General features: G+C 36.7%; 1 protein-coding gene across 3 annotated transcripts in view; it reads right to left on the reverse strand.

Moving 5' to 3' along the window:
- Klp10A (kinesin-like protein 10A) overlaps positions 1–24,599 on the reverse strand; it is a 664,442-nt gene that overhangs the window by 226,160 nt on the left and 413,683 nt on the right. For all 3 annotated transcript variants that reach the window (XM_067145844.2, XM_067145843.2, XM_067145845.2), the window contains 2 exons: positions 12,993–13,158; positions 7,363–7,466 (listed from right to left, as the gene is read on the reverse strand). In XM_067145844.2, coding sequence (XP_067001945.2) covers positions 7,363–7,466; positions 12,993–13,158 — 270 coding nt within the window. The remainder of the gene's footprint in view (positions 1–7,362; positions 7,467–12,992; positions 13,159–24,599) is intronic.

A 24,599-nucleotide genomic window follows, 5' to 3' on the forward strand; every position in this document is an offset into this window, starting at 1 on the left:
TATTTCAAAATGTACATGGAAGTATCTACAACATTCGTAATGTCTCTACATGTATCTGGATAATAAAACCTTACTGTAAGTTTCCAGAACCCTTCATATATACCAAATTATAGACAATAAGTCTAACATACGAACATTATGGAATTTTCTACCGTTTTCGATTCTATAGATTTTTAAGTTAAACAATACGTATTTGAGGTTATACACATTTATACTACATATTTACAGAGAAACCATATACTAGTTATGTTTAACACTTAATAAAAGATAATTTAGCATTAAATAAACTATAATTAAAATATATTAAACATAATAATTGAAGGTTTTACGTCAGTTACGATGTTGTACCCACAACAAGTTTCTGGAAACTCATTAAGTTAACAGTGCAGTTGAAGTTACAAGCGCATTAGGTAACTCACAGGTAACTGTGGTGTACCAGAAACCGGCCACCAATGTATATAAGTGGTGGAAGTGACAGTCATCAACAATGTGTTTTAATATCCTCTCTGTGCATAGCCAGTAGCCATCAATACTGTCGCTGATGACAGAGCTTGATTGGCTATCTCAAAGGATATTAATGGAACATTATTCTGATCTGGTGCATTGATGCATACACCAAGCAATATGATGTTGAAGGTAACCATACCACTACTGTCTTGAATTATTGGCCATGTGACAATGACATACAAATGATTTATTGCTGAGTGTACACGTACCCTATGAAAATAAAAATTGTACACTGTACACCAGTTCATTCTAACTGCTCAAAATACAGGGTCTTTCATAAAGAATGAACCAATTTCATCAAGCTATATTTTCCCAACAGTCAGCAGTACCAGATGTTTTATTTTGTACTGCGTTTCCAAATTCCTTTGTTGAATAAATGATTTTGTTTTATATTTTAAATTTCTTTTCCACTTATTTGTTCAGAGAGGATGATTACCTCGTTGTACTTCCTCTTAAAACAAAAATCACCACCACCACTTAAACCTAAGACACATGTATGACTGATGTTCAAGTTTAGTCCTACAAGTGTTCAGTATGACCACCACGAGCAGCACGGACCACATCAAGGTGATCGCCTTTGTAAAGGACAATTCTTCCCGAATGTGTTGCAACATATCACGATCCACCGAGTTGATCACACGTGTTATCCGCTCTTGAAGGTTGTCCAGTATAGTGGGTAGTGGTGGAACAAACTTTGTCCTTGACGTATCCCCACAGGAAGAAGTCGCAAGGCGTGAGGTCTGGGGATCTGGGAGGCCATGAGAATATAGAGCACTATCCGTAGCAGTGTGTCGACCAATCCACCACTGAGGCACTGTTTCATTCAGAAATGCTCGCACTGGTAAGCTCTAATGGGACGGGGCTCCATCTTGTTGGAAAATGAAGTCGTATGAGTGCGTTTGCAGCAAAGGGAAGAGCCAGGTCCGTAACATTGCGAGATAGCTTTGTCCTGTGACAGTGTTAGTGTTGAAGAAGAAAGGGCCATAAACCATGACATTAATGACTGCACAGAAAACATTTACCTTGGGAGAATTCTGTTCATGCTCGATTGTAGCATGTGGGTATTCGATCCCCAAAATCAATACTATATTATATTTATAAAATATTTCAATCACATTAAAACTGCACCCTTGAAAATTGGTTATTGGTTTGTGTGGAAAGAATATTTTATTACTTGAGTGGAACCATGCATAAAATTGTCGTCCAGGAAGGTGAGTTCAACTCTGCACTATCTGATAGCCAGCAGGAAACAGGTTTTCCCCGTGCCGTGTATGCGAGTCTGGGTTTTTTTTTTGTGCCTTGTTGAAGACATCAGAAGGGTGGCACGTGGACAGGAACCCGACCAGATTAAAAGCGATCAATACTTTGAGATTTTGACGTCATGATATTTAACCAATTGAATCGCAAGGTTAGCCCGATCGCAAAATCTCAGCCAATAAAAATTAATTAACAAACTCACCTACGTCTTGAAGAAATAAATACCCATGTACTTGGGAAAATCTTTCTCATTCTATTCTGCTCATTTGCATTCGGCTCATTCTGTTCTGCTAATTTGCTCAGTTGATCAATTGTCTACGGGAATAATTGTATGAGCACATGTGTTATTGGAAACGACGTATCCGACGTGGAATATTACCAGCATTCATTGAGGAAAGACGATAAATTTTCTGCTGCTGAGGAAATTTTGTGACGCCGAAATATCAGAAACGCAGCAGTTCAGATTTCTTTAAATTTATAAATCTGAAGAAAATTTTCTAAAGTAGGTAAAACTGTGCCATCTTGAAGAATCGAGTGTGTGTTAGGAATTATTTCTAAGACGGATTTTTTAAGTTTCAGTTTTCACCAGAAGACGCAAGATCCCCAGCAATCCTGAAATACTTTGGAAGAATGGAACTTCAGCATTACGACGGAGTTTGTAATTGTCCTAAGTCCTCGCCTGCTGCAGCCATGTATCATTAAAATGTGAGGCATAATTCAGGCCGGGAGAGAATAACATCGGAGATGGAGTTTGGTTAAATATTCACTGATCATCAACCGAGTCCAGAAGCCAAGTCTACTACAGCTAAGATTTTAAATTATACTTTTCTCTGTTTTCTGTTGTAATAATTATGTAGACGTAGTCCTTGCTTGGATATTTGAAATCATTTCTAATAGTCTTTGTAGTTAGGAATTTCACTCTTCTTTCACTGGTGTTGGTAGATTTGATGTGTGTGAGAGTGTAATTGGGACCTATAATTTGTTCTATGTGAGTGAGTGCTTCGTGACATGTTCTCACTGTCCCATGATAAGTCTAGGGAAGTGTTAAAAATATTTGACCCACGCGATAATAGTTATTAATTTATAAATTAATGATGGAATAACTTCTGAATTATTTGGGACAGAATATCGACGTGTTCTGTGAATTTAGGATTTTTCCTTGATGTCTTGTGGTTTACCATAGATTCGAGATAGAATAGAGTCATCTATGATTTCATTTAACCATAGCCTGTGATGACGCGACCGCGCACGTATAATAATAATAATAATAATAATAATAATAAGTGACATTATTACGGTCTAATAGAATGTTTAAAGGTCATGAGTGTAATTATTGCTGTGCTTATAAGTGATTAATGTGTGCTATATTGAAGTAGATGTTGGCCTGGAATATTGGTCGTGGCTTGGATGTCCACAAATTTTGCATTTACTCTTATTGGTATTTTGAGACTTGTAAATGGATCTTAAGATAGGATTTTATTTGTGTGTCCATTACATGAGTCAGTTAAGGAAGAGAGTGTGTCTTTGAACATAATTTCTTCTTATGCAGCACATGTTGATCAATAATTTGAGATAAGAGATTAAAAATAACGCAGTCGTGACTCATAGACCGTATGCGCGAATGTTTATTTATCTGTGACTGTAGGCAGTTCTATGGAATTTTTAGTGACGATTTCTACTGTAAAATTATCCTGGAACATCGTTGTGGAATTTATTTCATTGGAAAAGTGATAATCCTATCACAATCACACGTCAGACGATCGAAATGGTAGCCCTTGTCTGATATGGTCATCGAGAGAAGCTCTCATATTTCAAATAAAATTTAAAAATAAAAATAAAGAGATAGGATTCGTTAAATCTATTTAATAATATCACCGTGGACCAAAGCTTGAATGTGAGATGGATGAATGACTGATTTTGTTTGTAATTGTGATTTCCAAGGTTATATTTCGTCATGTTATGTGTACGCTGAGCGCGTAAAGCCTCGATTTTTTGTTGTTGTTTTGTGGCGAGCATATTTGGCTCAATTATGAATCTTTAAGTGATTTTATGATGGAATAAGATAGATTAGGATCTTTGCTTCGAGGGAAAATACTTAAGCAAGGATCGCGTCAATGAACTAAGCTCACAAAATGTAAAATGTCTAACGCTACAACGCGGGAAATTTAAGTCTTTATTGTGAGTTGTGCACAACACTAGGACAATTGACATAAAAATAAGAGTTAAATGAGTTGGATATTGGATTTCAAAATAATTTTATTATATAATTTGAAGCTTAAATAATTAATTGAAATAATATTTAATTAATAAAAATGAGCTATTGGATTTTTCGTGTGAGGTAGAATTCTGACTCACGGTTAAATGAATCGCAGAGTATTGTCAATTTAAATTATAATTCAAAAGAAAGATATAATTCAGAATTTTGATATTTTGAGATAGGATTCTCTCAAATAATAATTTATTTAATTTCTTAGGACGATTTATTAAGACTTAATTTCGTATTTTTACAGAATGAAATTTTATGGAGAACTGTGAGGTGAATTCCAGCAGGGAAGAGAGAAATAATTTATTTCAAGATTTTGGAAAATATTTATTGAGTCTGGAAAGTGCTAATATTTTATTTAATAAATGTTAAAACCCATTTCTTTTTAGTGTTTTCATTTGTCGTCAGTCCTTAGATTGTCCCTGTCCCCTATAATTTAGCGTCGCCTGTAAGCGAACGTTCCGCCTCTGGGAACTTTTGCTTACCGGCTGAGCTGCCCGGCAAAACGGGGGCAAAATCAATACTATATTATATTTATAAAATATTATACTATATTATATTATATTATATTTATAAAATATTTCAATCACATTAAAACACAGTACCAGTTTCGACTTAATTAGGTCATCGTCGGCTGCTGATGAACCTGCTTATTCAATAACAATTGTACAATGTAAAACATTACTAAGACTAAACACGAATGCCACATATTCCAATAAAATATAATGCTGTAATGCTAAAATATAAAACAGGTTACAGTTCTTGAAGTCTAAAATCCTTGTGTCATGTGAATGCCACACGTCCCATTAAAGTATTATGTTATATTGTTAAAATGTACCTATAAAACAAGAACAGAACCTCATATACTACTGAACATAGCTTTTTTCTGCATATTTTCAGCCCAGCAATGCACTTTTGAATTTACCTTGTACAACCGTTGGATATAATGATGGCATTACAGAATAAGATATTTAAACTTGACACAAGGATGTCGGAGACTCTTTAGTCTTTAACCCTTTCCCGCCCGCATTTTCACTCCACTTATCCCCAGGTTTCAACCTATTATTTAGCAAAAACTGAAACAGACCGTATTGTTTCAGAAAAAGTTAAATACAGTAAAAACTATTGATCACAATGAATTCAAATTTTCAATAACATTAAAAAATATACCATCACAACCATTTCTCTGTTTATTGAGTCATAATGTGTTTTTCACCCCCTCCTCCTCGTGATACTCGACACAGAGACAGTCTGCATTTGTCACATTCCCATGTTGTCTGAATCCCTCAAAACCAATAATCACGTGATTTTGGAAGTGGAATGATGCCCATGTATATAAGATTTTATTTCATCTGGGCAAGGGTCTTCCCATTCTGTTTTTATCTTACCGGAATGCAACTGTTTGAAGGCTGCTTTGTTATATGCGCAATAGGCTATGTCACTGAATAGTTTTTCTCCTCCTAACATACGTACAAAACAATCTTTTTCCCCTAATACTCTTTCCGAATTATGCGCAGGTTCAACATCATCCATTTAATCATTCGGAGTAACGAAACATAATATCTGTGTTACCTGAATTGCCGTGGCATCGCCATCAGGTCTGATTAATCGATATTCGTTTTCATTCATATCACTGTTATCACTAAAATTATCTTCGTTGATACATTATTCACTCATTAAATATTCACCTGCACCCCTACTCAAGGATTCTGTGTCACTTATTTTGCCCGTATTCAGCTCAGTTTCAATATACGCGATATTCAATCCCGCCATGTTTACGAACGTAACAGCTGACCCGCGCTTGCGGAAGTTCAAGACCATTGCCTAGGCAACGTCAAGACAGATTATCTCTCTTCCTTTATTCCCTAAGACTTGTAGATTGCACTGCATGTTCATAAATGCCTTATAAACACTTCACTGATGAGAAAAATAAAATAACTGTCGCACAGATCGCAGACGAATGCAGATAATGCAGCCGGGCGCTTTCAGGCGCTAAGGGCTGGAAAGCGTTAAGAACTATACCCTGATTTTAACATTATAGCTTAATATTTTAATAAAACATGTAGCATTCACATGACAAGGATTTTCGACTCAAGAACTGTACTCTGTTTTATATTTTAGCATTATATTTTACTGGTATATGTGGCATTCATGTTTAGTCTAAGTAATGTTTTACATTGTACAATTGTTATTGAATAAGCAGGTTCATCAGCAGCTGACGAAGACCTAATTAACAGGTCAAAACCGGTACTGTGTTTTAATGCGATTGAAATGTTTTAGATATATAATATACTATTGATTAGGTGGAAAACTCTCATTCTTTTTACTCGTGTGCTCAAACTATCAATATGGACAATGAAGCTGATAGATTATAGCAATCCCCAAAATTCGAACATTGTGATGATTGACACAGCCTTTGATATAGAAGGTTGCTTCGTCACTAAAAAAGAGGCGGGAAAAGCGTCTTCATCATCATTTTCTAAGTTCCGCATCGTAGCACAGAATTCCATCCGTTGTCCCTTGTCAACATGTCTCAGTGCCTGAACCAGCTGAAGTCTGTACGGTTTCATGTGTAAGAGTCATTTTCTTCTGACTGTGCAGCTGCGGTCGACCAGGGCTTTTTCCTTAACACAAACATCCTGTTTCCTGAAACTGCTGGAACCTCCGTCTGATGTTCTTGGGAGAGGGCCTGTACGCATCGTTATATCTCCTACAGAACTCGCGTTGCACCATGACCACAGACCCGGTCTGTGCGAACACAACAACACAGAATGCTTTGTGCTGAGGTGTTGCCATTGTTAAGACTCACGCGGCAATTGAGCGAGTTCACTGCTGTGCAGGTTGAATGGAGTCCTGGGGGGAGGGGCGGAGAGGAAGGCGCGGAGCACTCTACTGACTACTAATAGAAATGTGAGGCAACGCCCTTCGTAACGATATGCGACTCGTTCCGCTGCGTGGCTTGAGTACGGCGCAATAAGCCTTCGAAATCGGTTAATTCTTTATGAAAGACCTTGTAAACAGGGCAAGAACATTACATTGTCTCTCTCTTTGGCCATTCTTGCCAACTTTCACTCTACTTACATGCCTGTATATTCCTCTCACCCACTTCACAATGTTTTCTAGTAAATAGACTAAATCCATTCTTACAGCTGATAATGAAAAAATATTATTTAGGATAGTTGTAATCCACTATTCATGTATCATGCTTGCATATTTACTTGGCATAGATCGAATTCACTTCATTAATTTATATCCAAGGAAACAGAAGGTAGTACCTATAATTACAAACTATATTTCATTTATTTCTAGCCTTTGAATCAGCCTAAGAAACTTACCTTTTTTATTAAGAGGCCTCTTCCTTATACAAACAGTTATCTGGTGGTCTTCCACTGGGTCGGATTCCCTAAGAGGTCGGAAATCTATGCTATTTCGATATTCTCTGAAAAATAAATATATAAATTAACACTAATTGAATGGTTATAGCACGGTAGTAACATGCAGAAATTCAGTGTCAACAGAATAAGAAGGGTATAATACTTTGAAGAAAAGAATAAAGATGTCCAGGAAAACATGAAAAAATACAATATATTGCAATCAAACTCCACCAATGCCGGTCCCTAGCCCAGGGCCTCGTTCCGCAAGGGATGAGAAAGGAGGAGGGGGAGGAGTAACACCTCATTAAAAAACGTAGGTCCATCTGGCTCTGGATGGTAGTATAGTGTAAAGGCGCCTGCCTAGGGTTAGTAGGTGAAATCTGGTCAACGGTCTAAAAGGTGGAAGAGAAACTTAAGATTCCCAACAACAGAGAGAGCTGCCTCCAGAACTCACAATGTTGGTTGTATTTTTGTGGTCTTCGGGGCACTCCAGAAATAACTTTAATCAATCACTGAAGTGTGTGATGTCTCCTTTCTCACGGGCATAAAATTTTTGAGACAATCTTAGAGAGCAGATTGTGCGTCATCTTAGAGCCACAGTTTGAAGAGAAACAGTATGGCTTCGGGCCTAATCTTCAGTGTCCATACGTTAATGAAAAAGCATTGAGGAAAAAGCAAGGATCTGTTTATGGTTTTCCTTGACATTGATAAGGCATATGACAGCATTGCAAGAAGCTTTCTCGACCAAGGTTTCTGACAATATTTCCTACCTGTATAAGGGGCCACTTCTATGATAATTCAACTGATGTTTCAGTTTCGCCTTTACGTGTACCTACCTTTGAATGTTTTAATATCTTCAGGCTTACGACTTCAATAGCGGCCTTGAACATATTGCGTACGACATACGTTTTTGTGCTTATGTTTACACCCTCATTTTATTGGCAATATACGCATTATCACAATGGTGAATCCAGAAACATTTTTATTTGAACCATTTTAATTAGAACTACATATTTTTAATGGAGGAAGTTTTAGTCTCTGACAAGATAGTTTTAGTATGATCATTGACAGTGTTCCATTAAACAAGTTCTCATTAATGTATCAATATTCAAATTATATGTACCAAATTTGAATATCTAGCTAATCTTTTAGCTTTTATTTGTAATATTATATGTACTTTTGAAGATAATTTTAGGTTGAAGATGCCCTAAATTAAGGGTGAAACATGTCCCAAATAAGTGTTATTGTTATTTGTAGGACAAGATGTAAGGGACTGAATAAATTTACCAAAGGAAATATTCAAGAAATATCCAAGTTCTTTGAAAACATTTAAGAAAATGCTAGGTAAACAACTTACGGGGAATCTGCCACCTGGGTGACAGAGCTAAATGCACATCATCTCTTTTTGGTCGGGTGAGAGAGATTAGCAATTCAGAGAAAGTTTCAAACAGAAGGAACTGAATAAAATTTTAAACTGTAGATGCACACACTGTTTTTAGTGACATTACTGTAATTTTAAGGGAAAAGAGATGCTTAAATTATTTATTTATTTATACATCCATAACAGGGTATATCCCCAATTACAATGGATGGTACAAAATACATTCAATATATAAATGGTACCTATAGGTACATAATATTTAACAATTTAAAAACCAAAATTGCCTTGACTAAATTAAGAATAATTTAAACACATTTTCAATAAAACATACAAATATATAAAATATTAAAGGAAGATAAAACAAATAAGCAGAGAAAAAAGAAAAATATTCATGAGAACAACAAATACACAAACACATACATATTTGAAAAATAATAGTGGCATTACATACATCATATTTCAGTGCTGAATTAATTTCCTCCAATATTATTATTCATTATAATGTAAATATCGTTTTAACATTTTTGAAAATAAAGGAAGTGATAAAGCGTCTGAATATATTCTGTTATATACTTCACACATTTTTACAACAGGTGAATTTTTATGATGTGAGGTGCTTGAGAAGGGGCAGTAAAATGTTTGTCTCAAACGAAGAGTTACCCTCTTGGTATTGAAGTTGATTCTTTTAAGAAACTCTTGGTTATCTAATATTCCATCAACTGTCTTGTAAAGAAATATCTGTTCAGCTAATATTCTACGTGTACTGAGCTACATTAAACCAAATTCATTTAATAGAGTTCTATAAGAAACTCTTTGATGATATGATGATCGGTTATATTTTTTAAAATATAAATATCGCAAAAATTTGTTTTGTATTTTTTTCTATTTCGTTAATTGTACACGTGCTGAGGAGCCCACACTACACATGCATATTCAAGTTTACTTCTAACAAGATGACTGAATAAGATTTTAAAAGTATATTCATCCCTAAGTTCCTGAGTATTTCTAATAATAAACCCTACTCGCCTAAATCCATCATTTGTAATTTTGTGAATATGACTGTTGAATGAAAGTTTTGAATCAAGCATAACATCCAGATCATTTACTAAATTACAACTCTGCAAAATCTCACCATTTATACTGTAGTTATTCAAAGTCACATTCTTATTACAAGAAAATGTGATCACAAAACACTTTTTAATATTGAAAAAAAAAAAAAAAAAAAAAAAAAAAAAAAAAAAAAAGCCTGTTTGCAACACACCATTTGTAACAGTTGTTCAGATCGGCTTGCAATTCCATAGCATCATCATACCCGGTAATTTGCTTATAAATCTTTAGGTCGTCAGCAAAGAGTAAGTGTTCTGAATATTTTATTACTTTCGGTAAGTCATTTATAAATAATAAAAAGAACAATGAACCAAGGTTTGAGCCCTGAGGGACTTCAGAATTAACTTTGAACGTGAATGAAGTATTTTGTGTGTAAGATACAAACTGTTTTCTGTCTAATAGATATGAAGAAATTAATTTCAGAAACTCAGAAGATAAACCAAATAATGATAGTTTACTCAAAAGTATACCATGATCAATTTTATCAAAAGCTTTTGCAAAATCAGTATAAACTGGATCGATAGGAAGCCCTTCATTCATTGAATCAGAAATATCCTGAATAAAGTTCATAAGATTAGTCGTAGTAGAACGCTTGGGATAAAACCCATGCTGAAATTCTGATACGTATGGTTTGATAGGATTAAATATTCTAACAGAGTACTTGTTCAAAGAGCTTCGCTGTAGCACGTATTGAGATAGCTCTGTAGTTCTCTATTTTTCAACTATCACCAGATTTAAGGATCGGAGTTATTTTACTTACTTTCCAAATCTCAGGAAATATTTGCGTCTTTAAAATTAAATTATATATGGTACAGAGTGGAACCATTAGCACCTCTGCACATCCTTTAATAATGTAAGGAGGTATGTGATCGATTCCCGCCGATTTAAATGCCTTAAGTTTTGTACTGCATCTTTGTATTCATCTTCACATATAGGACCCATCTGCAAACTGTGAGCAGTAATCATTGATAATGACTCAGAGGCTATATATAAAGAAGGCTGGGGTTCATAAACAGTCTGAAAATAACATGCAAACGCGTTGGCTATTCCTTGCGCAGTTACAAAATGGTTTCCACCATATGCCATACATTCTTTGAACAAACAGTTATTTAGTTTACTTTTTATGAAACCCCAAAACGTTTTTGGACCATTTTTTATATCATCCTGTGACTGTAATATATACAATTTATATGCCCTTGCAATAAGTGTCTTAGACTGTTTCCTTAATTGTTTGTACATGTGAGCACTGTATTCAGAATGCTTTCATGTGCTTCCTGTGAATCTCCTTAAATTTCAACATTTTAACTATATCTAATGTAAACCAACAAGGGTACATTCTTTTCTTATTCACTGCTTTTTAGGAACATATTTTGTGAAAAGGTTAAAAGGAAAAAAGTTTTTATGTAATCTTAAATACTTTATTTAGATGACAAGTTATTGAAATACAAGACTTATTTAGAGTAACGTAATTTTAAATATATCGAGTACAGTATATTGTAAGGATACTAGGTGCGAAGTCCACAAATAATTTGGTGGAATGTTTGGTCAGTGACGAAGAGAATAAGTGACATTCTCAAAATATGCACTGCATTTTATTAATATAGATTAAATAAATTTTTACAGTATTGACAGGGCGGACATAGATCTTTACTAGTGATTTTCCATGGTGTATTACAGAACCAGTTGCAAAAACTGGTTTTGGCTCTATGCTCCACGGAAAGACTTATTTCTTTTGGTTTTTTTCCGTGTCAAAGTGGACAGACATACCTTTTACAAAACAAAGAATTTATGTTCATTTTCTTTCATATGGCAGAAATATAAAAGATAATCATGCCCATCAACACAAGTCATGAGAGCATCAATCTCCTCCAAGGAGTGTAATAAAATAAGTCAGTCAATCATAACATACATATATGAGAACACATTAATAACAGAATTAAAACTTTTGTTCTACAAGAACATTCTGAGACCAAACGTCTGGGTTTAGATCCATGTTCTTACCCAGATGGCAACAAAAGATAATTTTAAAAAAGCAAGAAACAAGCAGTTAAGATGTAAGAAAATGAAAGTTATATTGTTCGCAGATGATATATGCTTGTGGGGAGACTCTAAAGAAGATCTTCAAGGACAAATAAACTCCTGGGCAGAATCTGCTAAAGAATATGGACTCATCTTCAGCCAAGAGAAAAGTGAGGTTATGGTCATAAAGAGATCCGGGCAACCAATGGGACACACTGAAATGGAGGGGAAACAGCTACAGATGAACCATCAATTCAAATATCTTGGTAGTGTTATCTCTGATACTGGTTCTAAAGATAAGGAAATTTCTCACAGAATTCAGGCAGGTAGCAACTTTTACAAAATAGTTAAAGACATAATATGGAACAAGAAAATACCAACAAAATGTAAGAGAGTCATATATGAAACTTATTACGTACCAATCCTGACCTATGGTTGCGAAACATGGATTATGAGAAACAAAGATGTTAGTAGAATCCAGGCAGCAGAAATGAAATTTGTCCATAGCATGGTCGGCAAAACACGGAGGGACAGAGTCCGTAATGAGGAAATCTGCCAGCAGGCTCAAGTTGTAAGACTGCAGGACAAAATAACAGTGCAGCGACTGAGATGGTATGGACATATGCGACGCATGGGTGATAACAGATTACCAAAAAAATGTACAATCTAAAACTTGAAGACAAAAGACCAAGAGGGCGACCAAGACTCAGGTACAAGGACATGGTGAAGATTGACATTCAACAGAGAGGACATACTTTGGAAAGCACTGAAGAAGGAGAGAAGTTCAGGGACCGCAACTGGTGGAGAAGCCTTGTTTGCCGACCCATCGCTTAAGATTGAAGGACGTGGGATATGTATGTATGTATGTATGTATGTATGTATGTATGTATGTATGTATGTATGTAAGAAACAAGCAGAGAAATAGAATTAGCATTCCTAAATTTGACTTCCTTAATGGTCCCTATCAAGCGTATCACTGCACCTTGCACATCATTTTAAACCTTCGTGTATCCTCAGTTGAATTCCACTGTTCTAGAACATGCAAATATCTCATATTTCAACTGGGAAGAAAAAAATAACATACCTTATCATTGCCTGGAATTCCCAATTGGGATTGCCTGGGTCCATATTCATAAGAACTTCCTTTTCTTCTTTCAGTTCTGCTTGGCGCTGCCGTCGCTCTTCACGGTTCTTCTTAAGCCTCTCTACTTCCTTGACGACATTGCTACGCCGAGTTCGGTTAGCCACAGCTGCAAAATGAATGCTACAATGACATTGTAAACTTGAGACTTACGTGCTAATGAGCAACCGAATTAAAGATAGCAAGCTGTTTGTAGGGAGCACCACCACCTTTCACCCTGGTGATAAATGTCGTATGGCTTTTAATGCCGGGATATCCCAGGACGGGTTCGGCTCGCCAGGTGCAGGTCTTTCTATTCGACTCCCGTAGGCGACCTGCGCGTCATGATGAGGATGAAATGATGATGAAGACAACACATACACCCAGCCCCCGTGCCATTGGAATTAACCAATTAAGGTTAAAATCCCCGACCCGGCCGGGAATCAAACCCGGGACCCTCTGAACAGAAGGTCAGTACGCAGACCGTTCAGCCAACGAGTCGGTGATAATAGTAATGCAGTATAACAGCGACTCTAGATTATAAAGGAAGTGTGGGAAGTCATACTGTTCCATGACCAATACAAAACCTCCTGTAATACACAGGAGATTGTTCGGAGCAGTGTCAATGTCGCACACATCTCTCTCGCTAGCATTCCAGGACCCAGACAAGCATCGCCATGCCCATGGAGTGTTCATCGAGCCAATTAGCCACAATTCGGGAGTGACTTGATGGTGCATTTTCTTGCTGTATGTACAGGTCTCATGCAGTGATAGAGATGAACAAATGGGTGGACATGATCTAACAGAAGGTTCTTGAGAATCGTTCATTGGTGAGGGGCATTGTTAGATGTACTAGGGGTCTCATTTCATCCCGTGTGAAGAGTCCCCATACGATGATACAACCACCTCTAGCCTGAACTGTACTCGGCTGACAGGATGAATCCCTTACCTTGAGTGCTTAGAGACTAACTCTTATCCTACCATCGACTTATACCAACTGGCATCACGACGTCTTTGACAAGGTAATCTTCCTCTATGCTTTGAGAGTTCAACGGTGGTGTTCCTGTGCCAATGTCATCCTTTATGCCTTGTGACATATAGTGAGTAGTGGTATCCAAGTTGGATGGTGGATTCTGTACCTCATTGTGAGGTGGTCCTGGATGGTGTGGCTGCTCACACTTAGTTTATATCCAGCATTGAATTTGAATATGAATGTGAAATCTGTTGCACTGTGAGCCATCTATCCACGTTCACAATCCAAGTCAGTTGATGGTGACCTGCTATCAACACATAGTACTCCACAGCAGTTAACCCTGGTGATGGTGGTTCTGCCCAAATTTACGTACCCATGGCACACTCTGGACAGCATGGTTCATGGAAAGCCCATTAAATGCAGGACTTCAGAGATGGAATGTTCCATATGCATGGAAGCAACAACCTGGCCACAATCAAATGCACGAGATCTCGTGTCTTTCCTGTTCTTACCTGCTATCCACTTGCCCAGTACAAGGGCTGATGACATTTCAGTCATATACCATGCTGAACTATTACATTCGCCAGTCCAACCGCAGTGCCATTTTACCCAAACAGCCTGTATCTCTAATCAATTGCTCATCAGTGTACAACAAACTAGAATTCACAATTTATAACACCTATGCATCAACATTACTTCCTTGGTCACTACAATTCATCAGGTAAGGCATATAGAGATTATAAGCAGGGTGACCGTATGTCCTGTTATTATGCTGTCCCACCCATCCTGTTAGTTTTCTATTTTGTCCCATTTTTGAAACGTTTTGACAAATTGAAGTAAACTGAATGAGTTAGCTATGTGTTTAGTGACTCACAGCTGTGAGTAATCTGTCTATTGCACTGTGAACCATATTTCTGCCCTTACAATCCAAGCCCTGAAGATGGCTTTCCGTAGATTCCCCACTTTCACACATGGGGCCACGGCTGCTTCCTTTCCACTCCTAGCCCTTTCATATCCCATCGTCACCATAAGACCTATCTGTCGGTGCGACGTACAGCCCATTGTAAAAAAGAATTTAAAAAAAAAAACTTTTAATAGATGGCAATCTGAAGTTTGAAAACCTAGAATATACGTACAAACGCCTTGGGAAGAGTGAAGCAACGAGTTGTTTTAAACTGAACCTTTTCTCTTCATCCCAGCTACCATTTTTGTATACTTCCTTATCACTTCTTGAGTTATGAATTAGAAAGGTAGAGAATATTTCTACTCTATCATACCAATTTTCAAGTCAATACAGTTTCTAGCTGTTGAGAAAAATAATTTCATGTTAATTTATAGTTTGTAAGTTGGTTGTACCCTCTCAACTGATTAATATTGTGTAAAATTAAACATTTTATGATACTGAAAAAAAGTGACTGTAATGCTCCCATATCTTTTAATTCATGAGTAAACCTAACCTTTAGTAATTTGTAGCTGCAATTGCAATATTGACAAATAAAATAAAGTATTTAAGTTTTTTATATCGCATTTAAAAAACTGTTCTGAGAACATGAAGTATGTCAGTTTTGGACATTCAGAACTATGGTCACCCTGACTATATGATTACTTACATTGCAAAACATTAGCATAATTTCTTTTTGATGATGCTGATGCTTGTTGTTTAAAAGGGCCTAACATCTAGGTCATCAGCCCCTAATGGTACAAAATGAGACGAAATGTAATGACAAAAGTCCAAAATTCTCCACTGACCAGAAATCAAAATGTGAGGATGAGGAATGAATGGATGGATATGAATTTAAAACAATCAGTAGATCCGACCCGCAATGCCTCACATTCACAGAAACTGACGTAAAACAATAGTATTACTGACCAAGGGACTGCTTCTATAGAATAATACTGAATTGATAATGCTTGTAGTCTAAAGGAGTCCACAATACAAGTCATCACCCCTCATAATGGTACTTATCGCTAGAAAAGTAAGACTATGAGTATGGTATTATCATCTTGCAATACTAATCAAAAGTAGCGTAGACTCGCAGTATTCCACACATTATGGTACTACTCACAGGTAATGAAATTTGCACTTGTAATACACACCTATGATGTTCCGCACATTGCGGCGCCATTTACAGGCAAAGCAAACCTAGGGTGTTCATCACATACGTGGACTAACCACAGGGACTCTCACTATCCCGTGGTGATGTTCATACAGTGGGCACTAATCATAGGCAAGCCAGAACCATGGTGTCGCTCCTGAAGTGGTACTAATCACAGATACTGTAAAAGCCGGCAATGCACTCTGTTGCTACTAATCACAAACCTATTTTTTACCTAACATAGTGATACTACATGCAAATAAAAGTGATGCATGGTGTTGCCCGCATGGTGATACTAATCACAAGTAGTTTCATGGTTCTAATGCAACCATCCCTTGGTCACCCCTTTTAGTCACCTCTTATCACAGGCAGGGGATACCGTGGGTTTATTCTTCATCTACATCCCCCACCCACAGGAGGTTTTGTGTTTGGTCAGTATAGTAGGTTTGTGATCATTTCTTTAGAATATGCATCCATAGCACTGCTGAATGTCTTTCAAACCCTACATGTACTGTATTTGCATGGCTTTTTGTGGAGGATATGTGAAGTTTTAACTCTTCAATAATAACATACAAAATAGGCCAACTACAGTTTAGAGAATTATGTATCACAGCACATGTAGAGTACTGGCTGTGCAGGTATCTTAAATCAGCAGGAGATAACAGCTCACACTTATATTGAACTGTCATACAATTCATGACAGGGGGATTGTGGCAACCATTTTAAGGAAAAAAAAAAAATACAACAGAATTATCAGCCTTTCTTAACACATTGCAGACCGGGTGCCCTTCACCCCATGCACAGCCCTGTTCCTGGCCACTTTCTAACTACCTCCAAGCTGGAGTGCATGCATTCAAATAAACTGTCAGAACTTCACTAGCTTTAGAAGGACTACTGTGTATTTTTATGTGGCCTTCCTGAATAGTTGATGAAATGCAGGTAGGTAATTGTTGAAATCTATTTCGGCCCGTAGTTTTCGGAAATATGTTTTTTTTATTATTAGGGGATCGGTTGGCTAGTATCTGCCCTATCAAGATACACAGAGCAATATATTTTTTTTAATTTTCCTGCTAATGACTAGTCCACTTTGGTGTTTTAGGGATACGTTATGAGAATGTGAATTCCACTCATAGTATAAGTTTGTCTCTTCAGCTACATACTGAAAAAATTCCTCTCCAAACATAAGTCCTGCTACTTGTCCTATGTTTCCAGATTCATTAGGCCATACCTTTATACCAGGAGCACCTTCAAAATCCTCTAACCTAGGTTCACTGTTGTCCACAACCCAGTTGTCAGAGAACACTACATTATTTACAATATTTAGAATATTTACACCCGTAACACAATTATCAGACTTGTTCTATGCTACGCGAGTTCCACACCTTGAAGATAAGGCTATATCCTTGTCATCACTTGAAACATTTCCGTTTCATCATCAAACTCTAAATATTCAGCATCACTTGGATATTTGGAGCCTGTATCAGCACATAATTCGCGAATAATCTCATCCTTGTCTAAACACGTGCAATCCCTGGGCGCTGCCATGTTGCAAGGATCTTCGAACTTTGTAAACATGTCAGGAAATGCAAAGTTCAGTCTGCTGCTAACACGAGATAACTCGGGACCGGTCTGCAACGCTCAGCCAGACAAACACTAGTTTTCTTGGAACCGGTCTGCATTGTGTTAACATCAGTCACAAACAGAAAGAGATAGTCAAGAATGACTATTCAGTGAACAAAAGCAATGAGCCAGGAAAGACAGTCTATAGTTCAGTTCTTGTGAGTTTCGACTGGATATTTGAGCGCTGCCTTTTGGCAGAGTCTAAGTGAATCAATAAACAGCCAATCATAGGCAGCCGATCGCCATGATAGAGCACGTTAAAGAGTAGTTCCGGTTACCAGTGTTGTTGATCTGTGGCTTACTGTAACCACGTGCTATCAGCTGTATGTTGTATTGTGCTCAGTCCTTTTAGCGGTCTTTTGTCGGTTCACTCAATTATTCTTGAGACAGCACCAACAATGACTTCTATAAATAATGCATTGATTGAATGGTTCAAGGAACATAATATTTCAGTTCGCGATGACATTGGGAAGGAGGGGATCTCGTGCATCTTGTGAAACGAAACAAGCCCCTAGTACCCAGTTTTACGTGGTGGATGAAATAATCAGGAGGTGTAGGCACGAAGTTGTTCACCACCCTTTGTAGGATTTTTTCTGTGCATAAGAGAACTTGAATTTATTAGCAAAGCGAGCTCTTCTAGATGGTGAGTAGAAATTTCATTTCATTTTCTCGCGTTTTATATGTTCGAGCATTGATCTGTTTTCATCTTATAGCCTTATGCTAAATATGTTGTGTGTTATTGTTAATCTTATGTGAGTTATGCATGTTGCTACGAAGAATAATTGATTCTGGCCTTATATTCGAGTATATACATTTGCATTAGTGTTACGTGTCGTGAATAAGCTGTTTGTACTCTGAACAACTTGGCACCAATGTCTGACTTTAGGTTAAATGTCAAGCTGAAATTCAGAAACGGAACTATACACCCTGTAAACCTAATACTATTTATTAAATAAATGTTTTTTTTTAAAACCCAAGAGTTGATCAACGTAAATTTGAAAGGAAAGATGAAAACAAAAACATTGGCAAACTAAACTGAGAAAAAACAAAAACAAAAAAAGCTAACCCCCACAGAATATTGCAAAACAAAAATAGTCACTGTACAACTCTGTGTTCAGTATATGCCTTACTCCACATTGAAATAGATGACAATGACCACACGCAGATTTTTGAAGGTAAAAAGCCCTTTGTTATCTATGACCATACTCTTACACACAAAGCTCTTCTCAACACCCACAGATGAAATAGGAACTTACAACATCATCATCATTCCCAACTCCAGTTTCCCGGGTGTGGTGTACAAGTGCTCGCCATCTCCTCCTGTCTTCATACATCTTACATAAAGTGTCCTAAGTCTCGTGAGTCAGCTCCTCTTCAATATTAGCCAAGATAAAATCTTCCCCCTGACAAACATGGGCAACAGAGTACACTGTTTTATAACTGGGGTCTTGCTCAAGAACATGTTTTACTTTAGTATAAACTGGATCACAAATTTCACCACACACACTTAACTCTTTCTCACGTTTCAACTAGTGCAATCATCTTTACAAGACGCGAGGCAGTTTATGCCAAGGAGTCAAAGTTGCATTGATGTATGCCAGTTTTCATTGCAAATAATCTCTTGAAAGTAGTTCTTGAGTGACATTAATAGCTGATGAATCTTGTGAATCAAGAGAATCTACAGAACATTTCACTATTCGAAGACTCCTAATTATATACACCCAGAATTTGGTGGTGTGCTGTGGAGGCAGAGAAATGTGCTAGATTTAGAACAGTTCCCTTCAAGATAAGAGCCTTAATAAATACCTACTAAAGCGAAGCACAATTATCAATTTCTGGAAAAATCGCCTTTATCTCTTTTGCAACTCTGTGAAATGCATGTGCGGGGCATGTTACATGCACCATTTTGGAGTAAAATGCCCTGATTGCCTTTGCAGCCTTGGCAATAATGCTGCAGCATCTGTTACATATAGCAACACATCAATAATGTCTCATACCCTCCAACCACAGCAGAAGTACCAATTTGTCGAAAGTCAGTATTTATTATTTACATATTTTACGCCCACATTGGAGCACTGAAATCAATACATTTGAGTTAATTTCTTCTTCTCCCAGAACTTTTTCATCCTCTCCGACCTGGAAGCCCTTTGTGTGTCCGATATAGTATATTGTTTCCGTTCAACTGCTTTTAGTTTGAGACTTATGCTTTTGTTCTTCAAAATCCTCTTCTCTTTTCTGTCTTTGATTTGTTGCCGAGTTATACCCAATTCTTCCAAATCGTCCTGAACTTCTTTGAACCAATTATTATTGATTTTATTCTTCAAAAAGTAATCGAATAGTTGTTTCAATATCCTGGTGTCTGCTAATCTTGATATGTGACAGAAAAAGGAAATTCTTCTTTTACGCATTGTAGATATTATTGATTCACATTCACGATAGACAATGTTGTTAGGCAACAATCTCCACTGTCCATCAACTTGGTGTTTTTTATTAATAATTGTTCTAAGAATTCTTCTCTCAGTTTTCTGTAATTTGTCTGTTGTAGATTTTACATTTAATTTGAATAAAGTTTCACTAGCATAGGTTGCCTCTGGTTTAACTATGGAATTATAGTGTTTCAGCTTAGCGTTTATCGAAAGAGATTTTTTTTATAGGTTGGCCAGGTAAGTCTTTGTGCTTGTTTAAATTTAGTTGTCCTGTGTTCTATTGCTTCTTTTTCATTTGTGTTCCATGTTATTATTTCCCCAAGATATTTGAATTTCTGAACAATTTTAATCTCTTTATTACTGTTCAGCTGAATAACTGGTAAATCAACTTTAAAAGTTGGCATCATTTCTGTTTTTTTCAAATGAAATTTGTAATCCCATTTTTTTAGCTATAATTTCTAGTTGTTCAATTTGAAATTTAGCCTCTTCTATTGTATTTGCAAGTAATGCTAAATCGTCCGCAAAAGCAAGGCAGTTGAGTTTAATATTTCTACCGATCTTGATAGTTGGTTGGCATTTCTTGTTCCATTCACGCATAACCTTCTCCAATGCACAATTAAATAACAATGGTGAAAGTCCGTCTCCTTGTCGAAGTCCAGTTCTTATAGTGAATGATTCTGATAATTCACCTCTAAATTTAACTTTTGCCTTCGTATTTTTAAAAGTCATATTAATGAGGTTAACAAGTTTTTGATGTAAGCCAAATTCTTTAAGGCTTTTTAATAATGAGTCGCGATGAATACTGTCGTATGCTTTTTTAAAATCTACAAACGTGATGACCAGACCCTTACTTCGAACTCTTTGGTGCTTCATTATCCATTTTAAACTAATGATTTGATCTGGACAGCTTCTACCTGGTCGAAATCCTCCCTGATATTCTCCAAGTTCTTGGTCGAGTTGTTCTTGGATTCTTGTGTATATAATCTTGGATAAAATCTTGTATGTAATATCAAGTAAGGATATCCCCCGATAATTATTTGGATCGGAGCGATCACCTTTCTTGTGCAGCGGGTGGATTATCGCTGTATTCCATTCCTCAGGAAGCTTCTCCGTGTTCCAAATATCAATGATGTATTTATGTAGGTTTTGAATAGTCTGATCATTAGCATTCTTCCATATTTCTGCTACTATTTGATTCTCTCCTGCTGCTTTGTAGTTTTTAAGTGCATTAATTGCCGTTTTCACTTCATTGTAAACTGGTGGTATAATCTTTTGTAATGGAGTTTTATTTTTTGGGTTAGGATCAAATTCTAAATGTTCCACAGGATCCTCACAATTAAGTAACTCTTTAAAGTATTCTGCAAGAATGTTAGCATTATCCTGATACTTGTGTGCCATTTTATCATTTTTATTTCTTAACATAAGTGTGGGAGGGGTAAATTTAGATTGATATTGCTTGAATGTTTTGTAATAGTCTCTTGTTTTATGCTGATTGAATGTTTCTTCTATAGTGCTAAGCATTTCCTTTTGATAATTCCTTTTAATTGCCCTAATTTCTTTAGCTGTTTGTCTTCTGGCATTAATTAGTTCTTCTCGAGATTTTTTCGTTTTCCTCTGTTGATCATTTATCCATGCCTTGTGTCTTGCTTGAATTGCTTTGTCACATTCCTCGTTCCACCACGCATGTTTCTTTCTCCTTTTGATTGGGGCAATTTTTTCAGCTATGGTTTTAAGTTTGTTGATCATTGTCTCTAATTTGTCATTTAAAGGTGTTTTGGATCTCTCTAAATATATTTTATTATTTATTAAGTAACTGGGATCATAATTTCCCCTTGCTTTGAGATGATTATGTTTGTGTTTCCTTTTTGATGTTAACTTGATTTTTATTTTTGAGATATAATGATCCGAGTCAATGTCTACCCCACGGAGGACTCTGACATTATAAATTTCTTTATGATAATCTTTATCCATGGCAACATGATCAATCTGAAACTCTCCCAATTTTACGTTAGGGCATTTCCATGTCATAAGTTTATGTGGTCGCCTCATGAATCTGGTGGTTTCCAAAACGAGTCTATGATCTGCACAAAGTTCAATTAATCTTTGGCCATTTTTGTTCGTTAATTTATGAGCTGGCCATTTTCCTACAACTGTGCGATACTTCTTTTCTCTGCCTATTTTAGCATTGAAATCTCCAAGTAAGATTTTTATATGCTCATCAGGGATCTTCGCTAATATGTAATCAAGTTCCTCCCAAAAGTTTTCAACTCCTTCTCTCTCTATCTTTATTGTTTTTGTCATTTGTTGGTGCATGGACATTTATTAAAGTATAAGTTTTATTCCCTACTTTAATTGTTAGAAGTGCCATCCTCGAAGATTTTGAAGAAAATTCTTCAATTGAGTCTATTATGCTACTATGAACAAGAAAACCTACACCAAATTGAGGGACATTCTTCATTACTCTTTCTCCTGGAGGTCCTTTGTAGAGACGATAACCTCCTGATTCAATTGGGTCCTGGTCTGTGTTCCTAAGTTCTTGTAAAGCCATTATTAAAATCCTATGTTGGTCCATCACATCAGTTAAATGTTTCAACTTGCCCACCTTACTTAGTGAATTAATGTTTAATGTTGCAAAGTATGAAAATTTTCCTGATTTGTTGAACTTAAGTCTCTTCTTACTGAATCCAGATGGAATGATCCATGAACCTACCAAAGAAATATTTTTGTTTCAGACTATTCAATTTGAAAAGAGGAATATTTGAAGAAACTAAGACCTCCTGCAGTTCCTTATAAAAAGCCAAGGATATTTTTGTGCTTCTGGATGCACTGTTAACAAGTAGCATTAGGGAACTGTTCTTCTGACTGCCATTATGAACACTTTTTCTGAATTTCCTTTTACACTGCACCGACACAGATAGGTGTCATGGCGATTATGAGATAGGAAATGCCTAGGAGTGGGAAGGTAGCAGCCTTGGCCTGGTATTAAGTTTTTTTTTTTTTTTTTTTTGCTAGGGGCTTTACGTCGCACCGACACAGATAGGTCTTATGGCGACGATGGGATAGGAAAGGCCTAGGAGTTGGAAGGAAGCAGCCGTGGCCTTAATTAAGGTACAGCCCCAGCATTTGCCTGGTGTGAAAATGGGAAACCACGGAAAACCATTTTCAGGGCTGCCGATAGTGGGATTCGAACCTACTATCTCCCGGATGCAAGCTCACAGCCGCACGCCTCTACGCGCACGGCCAACTCACCCGGTGGTATTAAACTTTACTAGACTCAATGATGAAATACAGTATCACTTCGCAAGCTGTGTAGTAATTAGAAAAAGAATCATTAGGCCTAACGTATTTCTTTTATGAATCATTCACGTTGAGTTCATTTTATTAATCTGTACATCAAGGTCAGTAATTCTATTTCATCAACATTTCAGGAGGATGAGCTGTAGGAGGAAGTAAGGAACACACAGCTGATATAAATGATGACAGCATTGCGCTACACAGAGTATGAAACCACAACAAAGAAAATACAAGAAAATCAAGTTAGCTGCAGAGACTGAGGAGGTGGAAAGACTTTCGATCATGGAACTTAGAGACTGGTGTTACTGGAACAGCTTAAGTTAGCTCCTATGCAACAGCAGGAAGTAGAATGGAAATCAGCTTCAAACTTAAACTTAAGTGAGCAAACCTACATACAGTTTGAATGACATGTGGAACATAAAATCAGATATTTGTATTCAACTGACGTATAAATTAAATGAAAAATATGAGCCACACAACTGTTAAATTTTGTTATTTCCAGATCACAGTGCTTCACTACTTTCATAGATAATTTACAGCAACATGTTGAAACAAAATATTAGCAATTTCATTTCTTCTCTGTGCACCACATCTTGTGTCATCATAACCACATTCTTGCTCACCCCCATCACCAGCATCGTTTTCTTCAGTATAAACATTATCAAAATTGTCCTCATCTCGTAGAGAAGTTATTAAAAGAAATAAGTTTCATAATGATAGATCCGTATTGAACTGTGATTACAATAGAGTAAAATAATATATTATTATTTTACTCTATCGTAGAGAAGTTATGCAGCACAAAGCAAATGATGATAATGCATGAAATCTTCTGTGGAGATTCTGACTTTGTATGCTAGTAGAGGGAAACGTCTCTTCAGCTGACCAAAATATCTTTCAATAATTACTCTGTTTTACGCATGCACGCGATTGTAATTTTCTTCTTGTGGATTTTTTTTCTTTACACTGCACCGACACAGATAGGTCTTATAGCGATGATGGGATAGGAAAGGCCTAGGAAGTGGAAGGAAGCGGCTGTGGGCTTAATTAAGGTACAGCCCCGGCATTTGCCTGGTGTGAAAATTAGAAACCATGGAAAACCATCTTGAAGGCTGCCGACAGTGGGGTTCGAACCCACTATCTCCCGATTACTGGATACTGGCCG

This window comes from Anabrus simplex, chromosome 4 (genome assembly GCF_040414725.1).
Source record: "Anabrus simplex isolate iqAnaSimp1 chromosome 4, ASM4041472v1, whole genome shotgun sequence".
In the NCBI taxonomy this organism is placed as follows: Eukaryota; Metazoa; Arthropoda; class Insecta; order Orthoptera; family Tettigoniidae; genus Anabrus; species Anabrus simplex.